Source organism: Scyliorhinus canicula, chromosome 1 (genome assembly GCF_902713615.1).
Source record: "Scyliorhinus canicula chromosome 1, sScyCan1.1, whole genome shotgun sequence".
Lineage (NCBI taxonomy): Eukaryota > Metazoa > Chordata > Chondrichthyes > Carcharhiniformes > Scyliorhinidae > Scyliorhinus > Scyliorhinus canicula.
The window spans coordinates 122,213,418-122,230,666 of NC_052146.1; the positions used below are offsets into that span (position 1 = coordinate 122,213,418).

Here is a 17,249-nt window from a genome sequence, read left to right on the forward strand (position 1 = left end):
CCGCCATGCACATGCACAGCCACGGACCTGGCAATTCTCCGGCCGTATCGGCAGCCAGAGCCGGGTGCTCTACATTGTTTGCCTGCTAGCCCCCCCCCCCCCCACCAAATGGAGAATCGGTGGCCGTTTTGCACATATTGCCAGCCGTAAAATGCCACCATACCCATGTCGGCATAAGGACTTAGCCTGATAATCGGAGAATCCAGCCTAAGACATCTATAGTTTAACACCGAGGTGAGGAGAGCTTTTTTCTCTCAGAGGGTCATTCCTATGTGGAATTCACTTCCCCTGAAAGCAGTGGAGGCTGAGTCATTTAATTTATTCAAGGCAAAGTTAGACAGGTATTTGATAAATAAGGGAGTCAAGGGGTTATGGGGGTGGGGGAGGGGTGGGTGCGCAGACAGCAAAGCTGAGCTTCTGACCACAATCAGATCAACCATGGTCTTCTTGAATGGTGGAACAGGCTTGAGGGGCTGAATGGCCTACCCATACTCATAACTCCTAATAGAATTCAAAGCGGTGTGGTGAAGGAGACTAGTATGAAGCATAAATGTAAGCATGAACCAGTTGGGTCTGAATGCCTGTTTCTATGCTGTACATTCTATGTCATTCTATGATACCGTTGTGATCACTGACAGTCCATAGATGCTCACTTATGACCGACTTTGCCATGCAAATTACTGGTAACTCTGATAAAAGGCTTCATTTATATTTGTCCCTTCAGTAACAGTATAGCGGTCTTCAGCATAACTGCTCGATTCTGTCAAATTTGCATGGCTCCGGCTGAGATTAACCCACCTTTCTATAGTTGCCTGATGTAGTCAGCTCAGGAACATGTGCTCAATTCAGTTTATCTGCAGCTACAGTAATGAAAACATCTAACAGCAACGCACTAACCTTGTGCCCACAGCACTCCTGTTAACAGACCAGATACATTCCAAATGATGTTTTGTGTTTTATTAAATCAGCAGAGCCTAGGCTCGCCCTTCCCTGTGTCTGTAATCCACCCCCTACCCAAGTCCCATAACCCTTCGAGAGCTCGGAAATCCTCCAATTCTGGCCTGTCGTGTGTTCCCCACCTCCTTATTCCCGTGATTGGTGGGTTTGTCTTTAGCCATCGAGACCTTAACCTCCAGACTACCCTCCTTCAACCGTGCTTTGCTTCCTTTCTTTTCTCATTTAAAATGCTCCTTTCTGCTCAGTGTCACCATTTGCCTGATAACATTCCTCTGAAGCCCCTTGGGATGCTTTGCTATGTTAAAGATGCCAGTAATTGTTGTAGATCTAAACCCACAACTCAGTCTGAGTCTCTGCCTCCACTCAATTTCTCCCCATGCTCTTCTGAAGGCACCGTGTCCTGCTGGGATATATTACACTTTCAACCCTCTGGTTCCTTGCCTCAGTACAGAAGGTCTAACTCTTTGACAGTGGGGTGCATCACAGTCAAGCTGATTCTGTTCATACAAGTGGCACTTCCACCCGCCACCAAAGTGCAATGAAAGTAATAGCACCACCATCCATTAGCCCTGACTGGTATCAGCACAGATCTTGGCACTTTGGGGACTATCTGACTGTGGTGTGGTTGCTTCTGTCCAGCACTTGGCTACTGAGGGAGCTGGAGAATCATTCTCCCACTTTAGAAAACTCTAGTAATTAAAAGTTTCAGAAATATATAAGTGGGTATGACTGCATCAGTGGTTAGTGTATAACCGTCCCATAATATAAATAGCTGCTAAGGATGTTGGGTGCCAGCCCTGGCACTTGCATGGCCTTATGATGCTCCAAAGTGCTCTCCGACCAATGAAGAACTTATCTGAAGTGTCATCGTTGGTGTGATGATGGGATATGTGACAGCTAATGTACGCCCAGCAAGATCCCACAAACAGCAATGTGGTAATGACCACATAATCTGTTTTAATGATGATGGTCAAGGGCTAAATATTGACCAGGGCCTCAAAGTGACACAGGATGTTTTACATCCATCTGCGAGAGCAGACAGGGCCTTTGTCTGACATGTCATGTGAATGATGGCACCCCTGAGTGCTGCGTTCTCTCGGTTCTGCACTGATTTGTCAGTCTTGGTGCAGCGCTCATCGGGAGTGGGATTCTTATCGTTGTTTTGATGTATCTGCCTTCAGATCCATGCTTTTCTATGAGTCAGCACCTTGCATCACTCATTTTGATCACTATTCTCACCTCGAGCATTCGCTTAATGACGACACCTCTGAACCTCACTGCACAGCACATCTGATAACAGAAGGTTCTGGGCCTGTAGGGACAACACTGAATTCCTGATAAGAACATAATGTTCTTTACTCCAAATAGACTTTGTTTACTGCAGAATAAAATGCTGCAAGTTCTTTCATAAATCTGTCCGCGCCCCCAACTCTTTGACCGGGCGATGGCGTCAATGCACCTCGTCAGTTTATTTTGTTTTTGTGCTTTGCATCTCGCAGAGTGGCTGGATGCAGCAATCAGGGAATTTCGGTGCTGGGAAGCAGAAGAAATGATAGAGCCAGCCTAATTTTCCTGTTTTTACTGGTAACCCTTGGGTGCTGGAACCCAAAATTCTGCACTTTGACCTTTCACTTTAGAGGGGCCATGATGTCTCCATCAGCTAAATAAAGCAGCCTAAATTTGGGGGCAGCACGGTGGCACAGTGGTTAACACTGTGCCACCGTGTGGAATGCTATGTGCCGAAAGCAAGCATCAAGTGTTGATTCAGTGGCGTTGCTTTTTACCATGTGAAAGAGGTTAAATAAATGCAAGTGGTTGGTCAACAATACATTTGCATTTCATTATGTCCAGCAACAGAGGCCCACGTTCAATTCCAGCCTTGGGTATTGATATACCATCAATTGAACGCGAGACGAGTTGCTGTACAAAAGTAAGGCTTTAATAAGCTAGATGTTAGCCCTGCGGTCGACTACAGTAAATGGACGACCGCCGGCCGTACTGGGTATTTATACCCCGCCCTGGAGGCGGGGTTAACTCAGCCTCTCGACCAATCGGGGAGCCGTCACATGACTGGTCTCAACCAATCGGTCGAGAGGCACATGACCGACCAGGGCCAATGGTAAGCCAGTGTTCTGCACCAATGGCAGGCAGCTATGTTAATCATACCATCACATTCACCCCTTGCGGAGAAAGAAGCCGGGGGGGGCGTATCAACGAGAGCTGGGGGGGGAGAGAACTGGTGGTATGAGTAGTTGCAAGAGAAGGAAATAAAAATGTTTGGCTTCCCACTGGCCCAGACATTTAACAATAGTACATATTGTCCATACAAAGTCCATGGTGTTGTTGAAAGTTAAATAGACTCGATCAGCCTTTTCGTTGCCCTTGACGTCCTGGCAGACCGCCGCAGTGGAGTTGGTGACGCTGGTTCAGCCGATGGTGGTGGTTCCGCTGATGTCCTGGACTCCGGGAGCGATGGTCCTTGAACTGTCTCCGCCACCCGGGCTGGTGGTGGAGACGCCATGGATGGGGGAGGGGTGGCCTGGGAGGGGTGGCCTGGGTGGGGCGCTGGGGGAAAAAGAACAGGGAGGGGTCTGTAGTGAAGGGGGGGAAGGCCGCACGCCAGCGGGTGCCAGGACCCGGAGGGAGACTGTGTCCTGCCGACCGTCGGGGTACTCCACGTACGCATACTGCGGGTTAGCGTGGAGTAACTGGACTTGTTCCACCAACGGGTCGGACTTGTGCACCCGCACATGCTTCCGGAGCAAGATGGGTCTGGGGGCGGCCAGCCACGTCGGGAGAGGGGATCCGGAGGACGACTTCCTGGGGAAAACAAGAAGACGTTCATGAGGTGTCTGATTTGTTGCGGAACAGAGGAGTGAGCGGATAGAATGTAGGGCATCGGGGATAACCTCTTGCCATCGGGAAATAGGGAGATCTCTGGACCGGAGGGCCAGTATTATGGTCTTCCAGATGGTACCATTCTCCCGCTCAATCTGTCCGTTACCCCAAGGGTTATAGCTGGTCGTCCTGCTAGAGGCAATGCCCCTGTTGAGCAGGAATTGACGCAGCTCGTCGCTCATAAATGAGGACCCCCAATCGCTATGTATGTATGCGGGGTAGCCGAACAGGGAGAAGATGGAGAGGAGGGCCTTAATGACGGTCGATGTGGTCATGTCGGGGCAGGGAATGGCGAAGGGAAAGCGGGAGTATTCGTCGATTACCGTCAGGAAGTAAATGTTGCGGTTGCTAGAGGGAAGGGGCCCCTTGAAGTCAATGCTGAGACGTTCGAAGGGGCGGGATGCTTTGATCAGATGTGCGTGCTCGGGGCGGTAGAAGTGCGGTTTGCACTCTGCGCAGATGTGGCAGTCACGGGTTACTGTCCTGACTTCCTCGATGGAGAAAGGCAGGTTGCGGGCCTTTATGAAATGGTAGAAACTGGTCACCCCTGGATGGCAGAGGCCCGCGTGGAGGGAGTGGAGGCGGTCTATCTGTGCGCTGGCGCAGGTACCGTGGGACAGGGCATCAGGAGGCTCATTGAGCTTCCCAGGACGATACAAGATCTCATAGTTGTACGTGGACAACTCAATCCGCCACCGTAAGATCTTGTCATTCTTAATCTTGCCCCTCTGTGCATTATCGAACATGAAGGCCACTGACCGTTGGTCTGTGAGGAGGGTAAACTTCCTGCCGGCCAAATAGTGCCTCCAATGTCGCACAGCTTCGACTATGGCCTGGGCTTCCTTTTCCACTGAGGAGTGGCGGAGTTCGGAAGCCTGGAGGGTTCTGGAGAAGAAGGCCACGGGTCTGCCCGCTTGGTTCAGGGTGGCCGCCAGAGCTAATTCTGATGCGTCGCTCTCGACCTGGAAGGGGAGGGACTCGTCGATGGCGCGCATCATGGCCTTTGCAATGTCCGCTTTGATGCGGCTAAAGGCCTGGCAGGCCTCCGGCGACGCTGGGAAGGTCATGGTTTGAATGAGGGGACGGGCCTTTATCGGCGTAATTGGGAAACCATTGGGCGTAGTAAGCGAAGAAACCCAAGCAGCGTTTGAGGGATTTGAGGGTATTGGGGAGAGGGAGTTCCATCAGGGGGCGCATGCGTTCAGGGTCGGGGACTATCACTCCGTTACGCACTATGTAGCCGAGGATGGCTAGACGGTCGGTGCTAAACACGCATTTATCCTTATTGTAAGTGAGGTTAAGGTGTTTTGCGGTTTGGAGAAATTTGCGGAGGTTGGTGTCATGGTCCTGCTTGTCGTGGCCGCAGATGGTGACATTATCGAGGTACGGGAAGGTAGCCTGTAATCCGTACTTGTCGACCATTCGGTCCATCCCCCGTTGGAAGACCGAGACCCCATTTGTGACACCGAATGGAACCCTGAGGAAGTGGTAGAGGCGCCTATCAGCCTCGAACGCGGTGTACTTGCAGTCACTCGCGCGGATGGGGAGCTGGTGATATACTTGAGGTCCATGGTGGAGAAGACTTTGTATTTCGCAATCTCGTTTACCATGGCGGAAATACGGGGGAGAGGATACGCGTTCAGTTGTGTAAACCGGTTGATGGTCTGGCTATAGTCGATGACCATCCGGTTTTTCTCCCCAGTCCGGACCACCAGCACTTGGGCTCGCCAGGGGCTGTTGCTGGCCTCGATGACCCCTTCCTTCAGCAACCTCTGGACCTCGGACCTGATGAAGACCTGACGGGTTTGCAATCGGGGGTGAGATTAGCAAACAAGGAGGGGGGGTCCACTTTGAGGGACGCGAGGCTGCAGACAGTGAGGGGGGGTATAGGGCCGCCGAATTGGAAGGTCAAGCTCTGCAGGTTGCACTGGAAGTCCAGTCCTAGGAGTGCCGGTGCGCAAAGGTCAGGGAGGACAAGGAGTTTATAATTTTTAAAAACCTTCCCTTGGACAGTGAGGTCCGCGATGCCGCACCCGGTGATGCGGACGGAGTGCGAACCTGAGGCTAACCCGATTTTGTGTTTTATAGGATGGACAGGGAGCGTGCAGCATCTTACCGTGGCAGGGTGAACGAAGCTTTCCATGCTCCCGGAGTCCAGCAGGCAGTCTGTCTCGTGGCCATTGAAGTGGATCAGCATCGTTGTTTTGGTGAGCGTGCGTGGCCGTGACTGGTCGAGTTGAATGGCCGCGAGCCATGGAGAAGATCCATCGTCGTAGTCGTCGTCGGCCGAGTAGGTGCTGGCAGGACCTTGTGTGCCAGCCAGGTTGGTGGTGCCCAGGATCCGCACATGGAGTCGGGGTCCCAAGATGGCGGCGCCCAGGACCCGCACGTGGAGTCGGCGCCCCAAGATGGCGGTGCCCGCAGGGCCTTCGTGGTTGCTGTGGGCGGGGTTAGCGGTGCCGGCGGGCCGATCGGAGCGGCTGAGAGCGGGGGCAGAGAGGCGCGCAGGGGCCCGGGGGCGGGGGGGGGGGGGGGGGGGGGGGGGGGAGAGATTTGCACGGTGCGCTGGAAGGGCCCGGAAAGGCCCAGAGGAGGGGATCCCCGGTCGCTGCGTGGTACAGCAGCGACCGATTTGGACTGGCAGACCTTCGAAAAGGGGCCCTTCTTCCCGCAGCTCTTACAGAGGGCGGACCGGGCCGGACAGCACGGGCGAGGGTGATTTGCGAACCCACAGAATTAGCAGCGGGGCCCCGCGGACTTGTCGGGGCGTCCCGCTGCGCAGGCCTGAGGGGGTCGGGAGCGGCAGATGGCGGTGGGGAAGCGTGCCAGGAGGCCCAGGATGGTGCAGCGCGGCTGGGGACATAGGCGCGGGCGTTTAAGTCGGCGACCTCCAGGGGGGTGGAGAGAGTTCGTGCCTCAGTTAGGCTGAGGTCGTCTTTCTCCAGCATCCGCTGGCGGATAGCAGCAGATTGCAACCCAGCCACGTAAGCATCTCTAATCAAAAGTTCCATGTGCTCCGTGGCTGAAACTTGGAGGCAGGTGCAATTCCTCCCCAGGACAGCGAGGGCCTGGTAAAAATTGTCTAATGACTCACCGGGGAGCTGTTGTCTGGCAGCCAGCAGATGTCGGGCGAACACTCTGTTTACCGGTTTAAGAAACTGTCCTTTCAGCTTAAGCATGGCCGCATCGTAATCTTTTTCCTCCGCAATCATCGCATAGGCCGCCGTGCCCACGCTGGAGTGGAGGATGTGAAGCTTCTGTGCCATGATGGGCGGGGTGCTTGCGGACGCCAGGTAACCATCGAAACATGCCAGCCAATGTTTAAAGATTTCTGAAGTGTTCTGAGTTTGCGGGTTGATGCGGAGGCATTCGGGCCTGATCCGGAGCTCCATCTTCAAAATTCTAGCTTATTAAATTGATGAACCATCAATCGAACGCGAAACGAGTTGCTGTACAAAAGTTAGGCTTTAATAAGCTAGAAGTTAGCCCTGCGGTCGACTACAGTAAATGGACGACCGCCGGGCGTTCTGGGTATTTATACCTCGCTCTGGAGGGCGGGGTTACTGGGATAGGGTAGGTGAGCGGATCCTCTTTCAGATGGTAAGTGCAGAATATTCCAATTGAATCGCTGAAATTTTAGTTCCTTCTCTTTAGGATCTCCAAAATGAAGAATTTTAACCACCGATAGACGGGAAAAAAGTAATCTTCAGACTTTGTGGCTGTTAATCCCCACTCATGACAAGGTGCTTTACCTTATCAACCAGGACTGGTAACGGTTTGAAAGCCACTGAAATATTTCTGGTGTACTTGGGAACTTTCAGAGCCATCCATCAGCACACACCTGCTCAGCTGATGATTCACGTGAGAGAAAAGTGTCTGGAACGCGATCGTTCTGTGAGTTTATTTCATAGACAGGTGGCCTCTGATGGAATTGTGGGCAGGTCTCCAAATGAAGTGTGGAATACTATGTGCCGAAAGCAAGCATCAAGTGTTGATTCAGTGGCGTTGCATTTTACTATGTGAAATAGGTTAAATAAATGCAAGTGGTTGGTCAACAATACATTTGCTTTTCATTATGTCCAGCAACAGCTCAGGCTTAAGAATTTCCTTGACTGCTCTTCCAATTAAATTGTACACCTTTCCCAATTAGATTGAGCTGAGCATCCTGATAGAAATGTCGAAGAGAGGGAACTTTTCTCGGGGAAACGATAACTCAGCTACTGCCTGACCCATGCTGCATTACATATTGCAAAGCTGCATGCTTCCAGTCTGCACCTAAGCTTTGTTTGTTTGTTTTGCATCTTCACACTTTTTTTCCCCTTTGAGGAATAGAGGGGAGCTGCCGACAAGCTGATTATCAACCTGTTGGAACAATGTGATGAATGCTCCTTCCGTGGCCAACGAGTCCCTGAGTGAGACTTGAACTCTGAGCCTCTGCCTCTGGCTCAGAGGCAGCAGTGCTACCTTGTGAGCAACAGGACCTCCCCTTCATTTAAAGTCAATGGAGTAAGAGGATGTAAGTTTACACACTTACTGCACACATCAAGGAGAGCACTTTGTCTCTCACACATTACACAAAATGCAGGCAAGTGCAATTATTCCCATTGTTACCTTCCAACACTTTGTGAATCCAATGCTAACAACCTCGAGCCCTTTGGGATTTGTTTGCCCTTTTGAAATGGTCTATGAATGCACACAAACCAAATGATTGGTTACTTGTTTCTGCCAAAGAACAGTGAGCCCTGTTGTTAGATCAAAGGCTGCAGTGAAGCACCAGTTCAAAGAAAATCATTAAGTATTCCCGCTGCGGTTAAGTGACATAACATGCCCCACTGGTACCTTCTTCAGATTCCACGTCTTCCATTAGTGCAACAGTCACTCCCATCTCCTGACACTTCTTACTGTGAGCCTTTGACTTCATGTGCTTTGTCAAATTCCCTGAAGAACACAAACAGTGATGAGTTTAGCGGGGTTGACGAAGTAAATCACATTCAGCTACTGCTTGGCTGCAAATGACCAGTTTCTGCTGAATTAACGTCCCAATAAGGCTAATCTGATTCCTCAGGCAATCGCCTTCCAAAACTTCATAAATCAACATAATGATACTGTGGTTGATTATAACTCGACACAGGCTGGGTGAAGGGGCAAGCTGATTTATCACCTAGCAACAGCTGCATTCATCTCATGATTCAAATGTTAAAATTTGTTTTCTGTTTCTATACTTCACAGCCCATCTTTGTGAGCCCAACAAATGTTAGAAATGTTTTCTGTTTTGATACTTCATCGGCTGATGAGATTTCTGCAATCAGCTTTCAACAGTGTAGCTTCTGTGACAGCCAAACATTTCAGAGTTGACAGTTTTGCGTGCTCAAGGCATAAATAAATTTGCAGCACAAGTTTCCCCCTCAGCACTCTGGCTCATGGGAAGGAGGGTTAATAAATGTACTGTATGATGTGGAAATGGCAATGATACTTTTGGCTGAAGGATCCAGGTTCAGTCCCCATTCTGTGCTTTAATCATTAAATTTTTTTGTACAGTACAGGAAAAAGAAAAAAGGGGCAGCATGGTGGCCTAGTGGTTAGCACAACCGCCTCACGGCGCTGAGGTCCCAGGTTCGATCCCGGCTCTGGGTCACTGTCCGTGTGGAATTTGCACATTCTCCCCGTATCTGCGTGGGTTTCGCCCCCACAACCCAAAAAATGTGCAGAGTAGGTGGATTGGCCATGCTAAATTGCCCCTTAATTGGAAAAAATAATTGAGTAATCTAAATTTAAAAAAAAAGGAAAAAGAAAAAAGTTGCATTTATATAGTGCCTTTCCCAACTTCATGGTGTGCGAAAGCATTTTACAACCAATGAAAGAGTAGCTGCAATGCAAGTGGAGTAAATGCAATGTGCCAGCCAAATTGCACATGCAAAAATCCTATAAACAGCAAAGAAATAATGGCCAGATTGACTGTCTTTAGTGGTGATGGTTAAAGGATCAATGCAGGTCACTGAGGAGAACTCCCCTGCTGAAATAGTGTCACAGGATCTTTCGTGTCCAGCTCCGAGGGCAAGAAGGACTTTGGTTTAACATCTTGTCTGGAAAACAGAGCAGGCAGCAGCACGGGAAGTGTCAGGTTGGATTTTATGCTAGGTGTATGGAGTGAGACTCAAACTGACAACCATCTGATTCAGAGGTGAGAGTTGGTTTGAGGCACAGCTGACACCTCAGTCAGCTTTGGTTTGGTGCCAGAGTTAGCAGAAGAGAATAGTATGCACACACAGACAAGCAGGCAACAAACAGTCTTTGGTGTAATAGAGATGGATTGCTGAACTGGAGCAGGTCATGTCTTGCCCGTGCACACAGTAAGAATATCTTCAACACATACCAAGGCAGTTGGGGTTCTGGAAAAGAGGTTACTTGTAAATATCGCTCTGAGTGTCTCTGCCACATGATAAGACCCCGTGGGCTAGTGCGCGATCACTTCCAGCCCTCCTTGACCCGGAGTCACAACACAATTGTAATTAATAAATATTTCTTTGAAATAAGAAAGTTTTTGGCCCTTAGCTGCCCAATAACTACAGTCACCAGGTTTGTAAATTTAAACACAATTAAGTTTATAAATAACAGTAACTAAAATTAAACATGCAGCAAATACAACAGGTTAACTATTCTCTAATTCCTAACTCCCCACCCCCACTTAAACTTCCTCTACCCTCTACACACACTCACACAAAACAGACAAACACAGAACTGAGATGAGGGGTACAGAATAATAAGTAAAATGAAAAGATAAGAGTCACTGTTTCAGACGGTTGTTTCTAGCACACCTTCCTTCAAGGCTTTCAGTTTGAGATTTCTGTTTCTAGTCTGTAATGGTTTTCACTGAAGGTTCATGCATGTCTCTGCAATTTCAGAACTACAGCAGTTTTTCTGGAGAAAACATGAGGAAGAGTGAGCGCAGATCCTTTTCTCTGAGCGACCAGGTCGACAACTGATTTTCCCCAAACTGTTTGAAAAGCAGGCGACTCAGGCAGGACTCGATCGCCACCTGTTACCGGGCAGAATATGGCTTTCTGGCCAATTCATTAGCCACCAGCAAACCAATCGAACCAAGTTCTACTGATCTCTCAGGTGCTGAAAATTCTGAGCTCTGCTGAGCAAAGCTAGCACAGTGTGCTGTTTTGTAACTTTTGAGTCCCTCATTTCCCCTGATTGACTTAAATATATATGTCCATTAAGCATGCATGGATCAAAATGGTAACAGCAAAAATAAAAAATGTAAGGGAATCAACAGGAAGGTCCCTTACACACCTCCCTCCATAAAAGGAATGAAATGTCAGGACACAAACATTTCATTGTGAAATATGCGAGATATAAATCACAAACATAAATCCATTTATCCAGCACCATTATATAAGTTCCCTTTCCAGTCTCTACATTGGTAACTAGTCAGTTTTTGAACCCATGACAAAACATTCGCTATCATATTATCCTTTCTGGGAATGTGTACAATTTTAACATCGAACTGCTGTAACAGTAAACTCCAACAAAATAATCCTGCGTTTCAGGTTTTAAATTTTTCTATAAACACAAGCGGAATATGGTATATGTGAAATAAACTTTGCTTATTGTCATGTCGGACATATACTTCAAAATGCTGAAGAGCTAGTAGCAAGGCTAAGGCTTCCTTTTCAATGGTGGAATACTTTCTTTGGCTTGGACATAGTTCAAAAAAAAATCCTGCTGGCCTCTCTATTCCTCCATTATCGTCTTGTAGTAGCAATGCCCCTACCTCCAGGTCACTGGCATCTGTGGCCATTTTAAATTATCTGAAAAGCCCGGGGTGACCAGCATTGGCTCGCCCACTAATGGGGGACAAGATTCTCTGAGGCTCCGCACCGAAATCGCAATTGACGCGGAGTCAGAGAATGGGTGTTGACGCCGAAACCCGGCGCGACACGGTCCCCAGAGAATCACAGTGAATTTCACGTGCGTGGTCTACGCTGGGGGGCCATTGACAGAGGCCCCCGTGGCGATTTACCGATGAGAACCGTCTGGGTTCCCGATGGCATTGTGCCAACCATGTTTTGCCTGTCGGGAACGACCAGTGGCGGCTGCGGAGTCAGTCCGTGGCCGCCCTGGTGGGGGGCAGGGGATCCTTCACCGGGGGGGGTCTCACGGATGGCCAGGCTAGCGATTGGGGGCCAACGATCCGTGGGCACCCGTGATCTTGGGGGTCTAAATCTTCGGCGCAGGTCTGCAGTGTGAGTCCACCATGTCGCATGGGGCAGCTGCTGAAGGCCAGCTCCGTGCGCATGCCTGGACGCCCGACTGGAAGTGCAGGGCCCCGTATCAGAAGCCAGAGCTGCGAGGAGTACTCCAGGGCCCTGCTAGCCCCCTTCAGGTAGGAGAATCACTCTGGACTTTCTTCAGGAAAGTCCAGAGTGAAAAGCCCGCGTTTTGATGCTGGAGTGGGGACACAGCCATTATTGGAATATCCCGCCCATGGTCTTTAATGTCCCGAACTCTACTTGGTGTTCTGTGATATTCTGTGGACCACAGCGTTTTCGCTTGTTCCTGCAACATATCCCACATGCACTATATCTCAGTCCCCAACTGAGCCAGTCTCCATGGTTTTAGTCAAGATAGCTGCGGCTTTAGTGGTCTGGAGCCACATATAGGCCAGACTGGGTAAGAACTTAATTTCCTTCCCTAAAGGCCATTAGTGAACCAGGTGAGCTCTTGTAACAATCAAGGACACCATTACTGAGGCTAGTTTTATATTCAAGATTTATTCACGGGATTTAAATTCCACCAGCTGCCATGGTGAGATTTGAACCTGTTCCCCCAGTGGATTAGTCAGGGCCTCTGGGTTGCGCGTCCAGTGATATTATCACTACTTCACCATCTCCCCCCATCAGGCACCAGGCGATGTCTAAAGCTATAAAGGTAAAGAGCATGACTTTTTAAATTCACCGTAAGTATAAAATTGGTGAGATGAATAAAAGAATGACTTGCATTTATACAAGACATCGGAAAACACTTTCCAGCTAGTGTAGTACATTGTGAAATTTAGGCACCTTCATGTGGCAATCCAATGTATGCACAGCAAGCTCCCATAAACAGCAACATGACAGTGACCAGATAGATGTTGATTAAGAGATAATTATCAGTGCCCGACACCAAGAAGAATGCCCTTATCCTTCTTTGAAATTGCAGGGTCCCGGTTTAACCCCCTGGCTGTACCACAGATGGCTGATCCCACATTGCTCATCTATTGCCCCACCAAATTTGAAAGTTGTGGGAAAAGGCTCAAAGCCTAGTCATGGCTGCACCAAATATTGCTGACAGGTTCAGGATACCTCTCCCTCGCCATTTCTAAATTGGGAATACTGGTCAATTTTCATCAACTGCACTCCTTCAATGGAAAAGTATCGTATTTCAGCTAGAGCGGTTCCAGGAATGTGGAACTTCAGCAATGTGGGGAGATTAGAGAGGCTGGGTTTGTTTGCCCCAGAGCAGGCAAAAGGGGAGATTTAATAGCATTGTCTCAAATCATGCACTGTATGTACGTATGTTTTATTTTATTTTTTTATGAACACCATTGTGTGCTCTCTGGCCAGCCATAGTACAGGATTGGTCCTGGTTAAAAAATGGTTCTGATAAAAAAATCAGTGAATCGAAACATGAGTTGAGCTCCTCCTCGACAGATATTGCTTGACCTGCTGAGTGTTCCAACATCTTAATTTTTTATTTCAGAAAAGAAGGTCTCACTAAGAACACATGAAGCCAAGAACAACGTTCAGACACAGCTATGACGTCTCCATCGCTAGACAATCCCTCTGGCGCTGCATCGAAGGCCAGGATTGTCAAATTAACACTTAATTTCAAGCTCTTCTCACCCTGTGACTGCGGCCCTCTGGTCTTCAGAAAGCTAATTTGAGACTGTCCAAACTAATTTATCTTGTGACCATGACTATCATTATGCGAGAAAAGGCCTTGTCAACCTGTATTTTCATTGAACACAAGCCAGTCTTCGTGCCGAATATAAGTGTCAGCTTCCCTGCTGAAAGAGAATGGGACTGAGATGAGGGCAAGTTACTTCACTTAAAGGATTGTGAATCTTTGGAATTCTCTACCCCCAGAGGGTTGTGGATGCTCTATCATTGAATAGATTTAAGGCGGGGGTACACAGATATTTGGTCTCTCATGGGATTAAAGGATGTAGACAATGGGCAGGAAAGTGGAGCTGAAGCCCAAGATCAGCCACGATCACACTGAATGGTGGAGCAGGCTCAAAGGGCCACATGGTCTACTCCTGCGCCTCGTTCGTGCCTTGTGTAATGGGGAAAAACGCAAATTTGATTTTCAGGGAAAATTTATCTTCAGACACAAACTCCTTTCAAAAATGCAATTAAAAGAAAAACTGAGTTCTAGATATCTGAAATAAAAATGTATACTTTGATATGTGGCAAAAATATATCCAATCAGTTTTTAACACTACACCAGCAGCAATTGCAAAAGATATTTTTGTGGTGGCATGGTGGCGCAGTGGTCAGCACTGCTGCCTCATGGCACCGAGGATCAGGGTTTGATCCCGGCCCTGGGTCACTGTCCATGTGGAGTTTGCACAATCTCCTCGTGTTTGCATGAGCTTCATCCCCACAGCTCAAAGATGTGCAGGTTAGCTGGATTGGCCACGCTAAATTGCCCCTTAATTGGAAAAAAAAATTGGGTACTCTAAATTTATATAAAAAATAAGTCATATTTTATTCTGAATATACCAGGTAGTGGTGTACAAGTCAAACTTTCAGTGGGGAATTCTTCCAAAAAGGGAGGTTGACTTACACGGAGAATATAAAATGTGTACCTCCACTGTTGGTGGCTGGAGGGAACTTGAAGGCGGTGGTGCTCCCAGGCACCTGCTACCCTTCTCCTTTTAGCCAATAGGGGTCATGGTTTCGGAAGGTACTGTCAAACACCACTCCAGAACGTCAGCACAAAAAAAAAATCAAGGTTGACACTGCGGTGCATTTCTGTGGGTGCATTTCGCTGTCAAAGGTGGCACCTTTCAGGTGAGGTATGAAACTGAGGTTTCCACCTGCTCGACAAGATGTAAGAGACCCCATGGCACTATTTCAAAGAAGAGCAGGGGAGTTATATTATTTATCCCTCAATCAACGTCACAAAGATAGATGATCTGGTCATTTCATATTCTGTTGTGCATGTTTGGTGTGTACAAATTGCCTGCCACATCTCCTACTGTACGACAGTGACTACACTGTAAAAAGTATTTAATTGACTGGGAAGTGCTTTGAAACAATGATTATGAAAATTGCTAGAAAAATATAAGCCTTTTTTCTTTTTTCCTACCTCCGCCACTGAACTAATGGGTAGATTTCAGTGAATCAGTGCATGGCCCATTGCAGAACTGATTAGCTTTTGCTGAAGAGGCGGATCTGGATTCTGGAAAAAAATTTAAGGATCTGTCAACATTAGGAGATAGGCAATTTTTATTTTTGGAATGTTGTGGATTGTCTCAGCTGCTTGCGGTGGAATTTGGTTCAGCTGTCAACATGTGAGCAGAATTTGCACAGCAGGTTGTTGGATGTGGATTGGCCTGAAGCCTCCTCCGTGAGATGGAAATGCTGAATAAGAAAGTTTTTTCTTTTAGCTTTGTAGTCACAGAGCATCAAACAGGCAGGGAAAAGCCGCAAGGAAGAGCTGCAGAATTGTTATAATGCTGAACTAAAACAGCATGATGGAGGTATGTACACAACTGATTTCCCTCTTCACTTCCTCTGATCCGTTTTAAGTTTTGGTTGAGGGATAAATATTTGTCAGCTCTTCTTCAAAATAGTGCCAAAGGATCTTATCCATCCACCTGCAAAGTCTCATCCAAAGATTGGCACCTCTGACAGTACAGGATTCCCTCAGTACTGAGACAGGAGTGACAACTTAGATTATGCGCTCAGGTTTCTGGAATGGGTTTTGAATATAAGATGATAAGACATCGGAGCAGTATTAGGCCATTCGGACCATCGAGTGTGCTCCACATTCAATCATGGCTGATATGTTTCTCATCTCCAATCTTCTGCCTTTTCCCCATAACTCCTGATCCCCTTATTAATCAATAACCTATCTACCTTTGCCTTAAAGATACTCAGTGACTTGACCACAGCCTCCTGTGGCAATGAGTTCCACAGATTCACCACACTCTGGCTGAAGAAATTCCTCCTCATCTCAGTTTTAAAGGATTGTCCCGTCAGTCTGAGGCTGTGCCTCAGGTTCTAGTTTCTCCTACTAGTGGAAATGACCTCTCCACATTTACTCTATCCAGGCCTATCAGTGTTCTGTAAGTTTCAATGAGATTCATCCATCTAAACTCCATCGAGTACAGACCCAGAGTCCCCAACACTCCTCATGACAAGTCCTTCATTCTGCGATTCACTCTTGTGAGCCTCCTCTGGATTCTCTTCAAGGCCAGCATATCCTTCCTTAGATATGGGGCTCAAACAGCTGAGAACACTCCAAGTGGGATCTGACCAGGGCTTTGTACAGCCTCAGCAGTACATCTAGTCCGCTCGACATGAATGCTAACATTGAATTGCCTTCCTAACACCAAGCTGAACCTGCATGTTAACCGCAAGAGGATCCTGAACTAGGACTCATAAGTCCCTTTGCGTTTCTGCTTTACAAAGCCTTTTCCCATTTATAAAATAGTCCATGCCTCTGTTCCTCCTACCAAAGTGCATAAGCTCACACTTTTCCATATTGTGGAAAATATATAAGTACACAAAAAACATACAACTGACTCAGTGGTGAGAGTGCAACGCATCAGAAGTGATAAAAGCTCATCAAACAGAAGCAGATTTGAGGGTGAGGACTACAAACGTGGTCACAGGGGTCAGTTTTCAGGATGCTCCTGAAGGAGGAAGGAGCGGCACGTAAGCGCAGTGGGTAGCACTGTTGCTTCACAGCACCAGGGTCCGAGGTTGGATTCCCAGCTTGGGTCACTGTCTGTGTGGAGTCTGCACGTTCGCCCCGTGTCTGGGTGGATTTCCTCCGGTTTCCTCCCACAAATCCCGAAAGTGTGCAATTAGATAATTTGGACATTCTGAATTCTCCCTCAGTGTACCCGAACAGGTGCCTGAATGTGGCAATTAGGGCTTTTCACAGTAACTACATTGCAGTAAGCGTACTTGTGACATTAAAGGTTATTTAAAAAAAGAGATGAAGGCTGAGAGATTTGAGAAGGGTATTCAAAGAGATGGAGTGAAGGTGACTGGGGTGGTGGGGGGAGCACGTTGACAAATGGAAGGGAGGGGAGATGCAAAGGTGTGCGGAGGACATCTGGAGATATGCAAAGATGAGGATCCCACCCGAAGAGAGTCTCCTGCTGTGAA

The 17,249-nt window shown here is 48.1% G+C and overlaps 1 protein-coding gene across 9 annotated transcripts in view; it reads right to left on the reverse strand.

Annotated features, from left to right (window-relative positions):
- The window catches only part of LOC119967034 (transcription factor HIVEP3), a 537,108-nt gene that overhangs the window by 18,121 nt on the left and 501,738 nt on the right, over positions 1-17,249 (reverse strand). For all 9 annotated transcript variants that reach the window (XM_038799062.1, XM_038799046.1, XM_038799055.1 and 6 more), the window contains one exon: positions 8,695-8,793. In XM_038799062.1, coding sequence (XP_038654990.1) covers positions 8,695-8,793 — 99 coding nt within the window. The remainder of the gene's footprint in view (positions 1-8,694; positions 8,794-17,249) is intronic.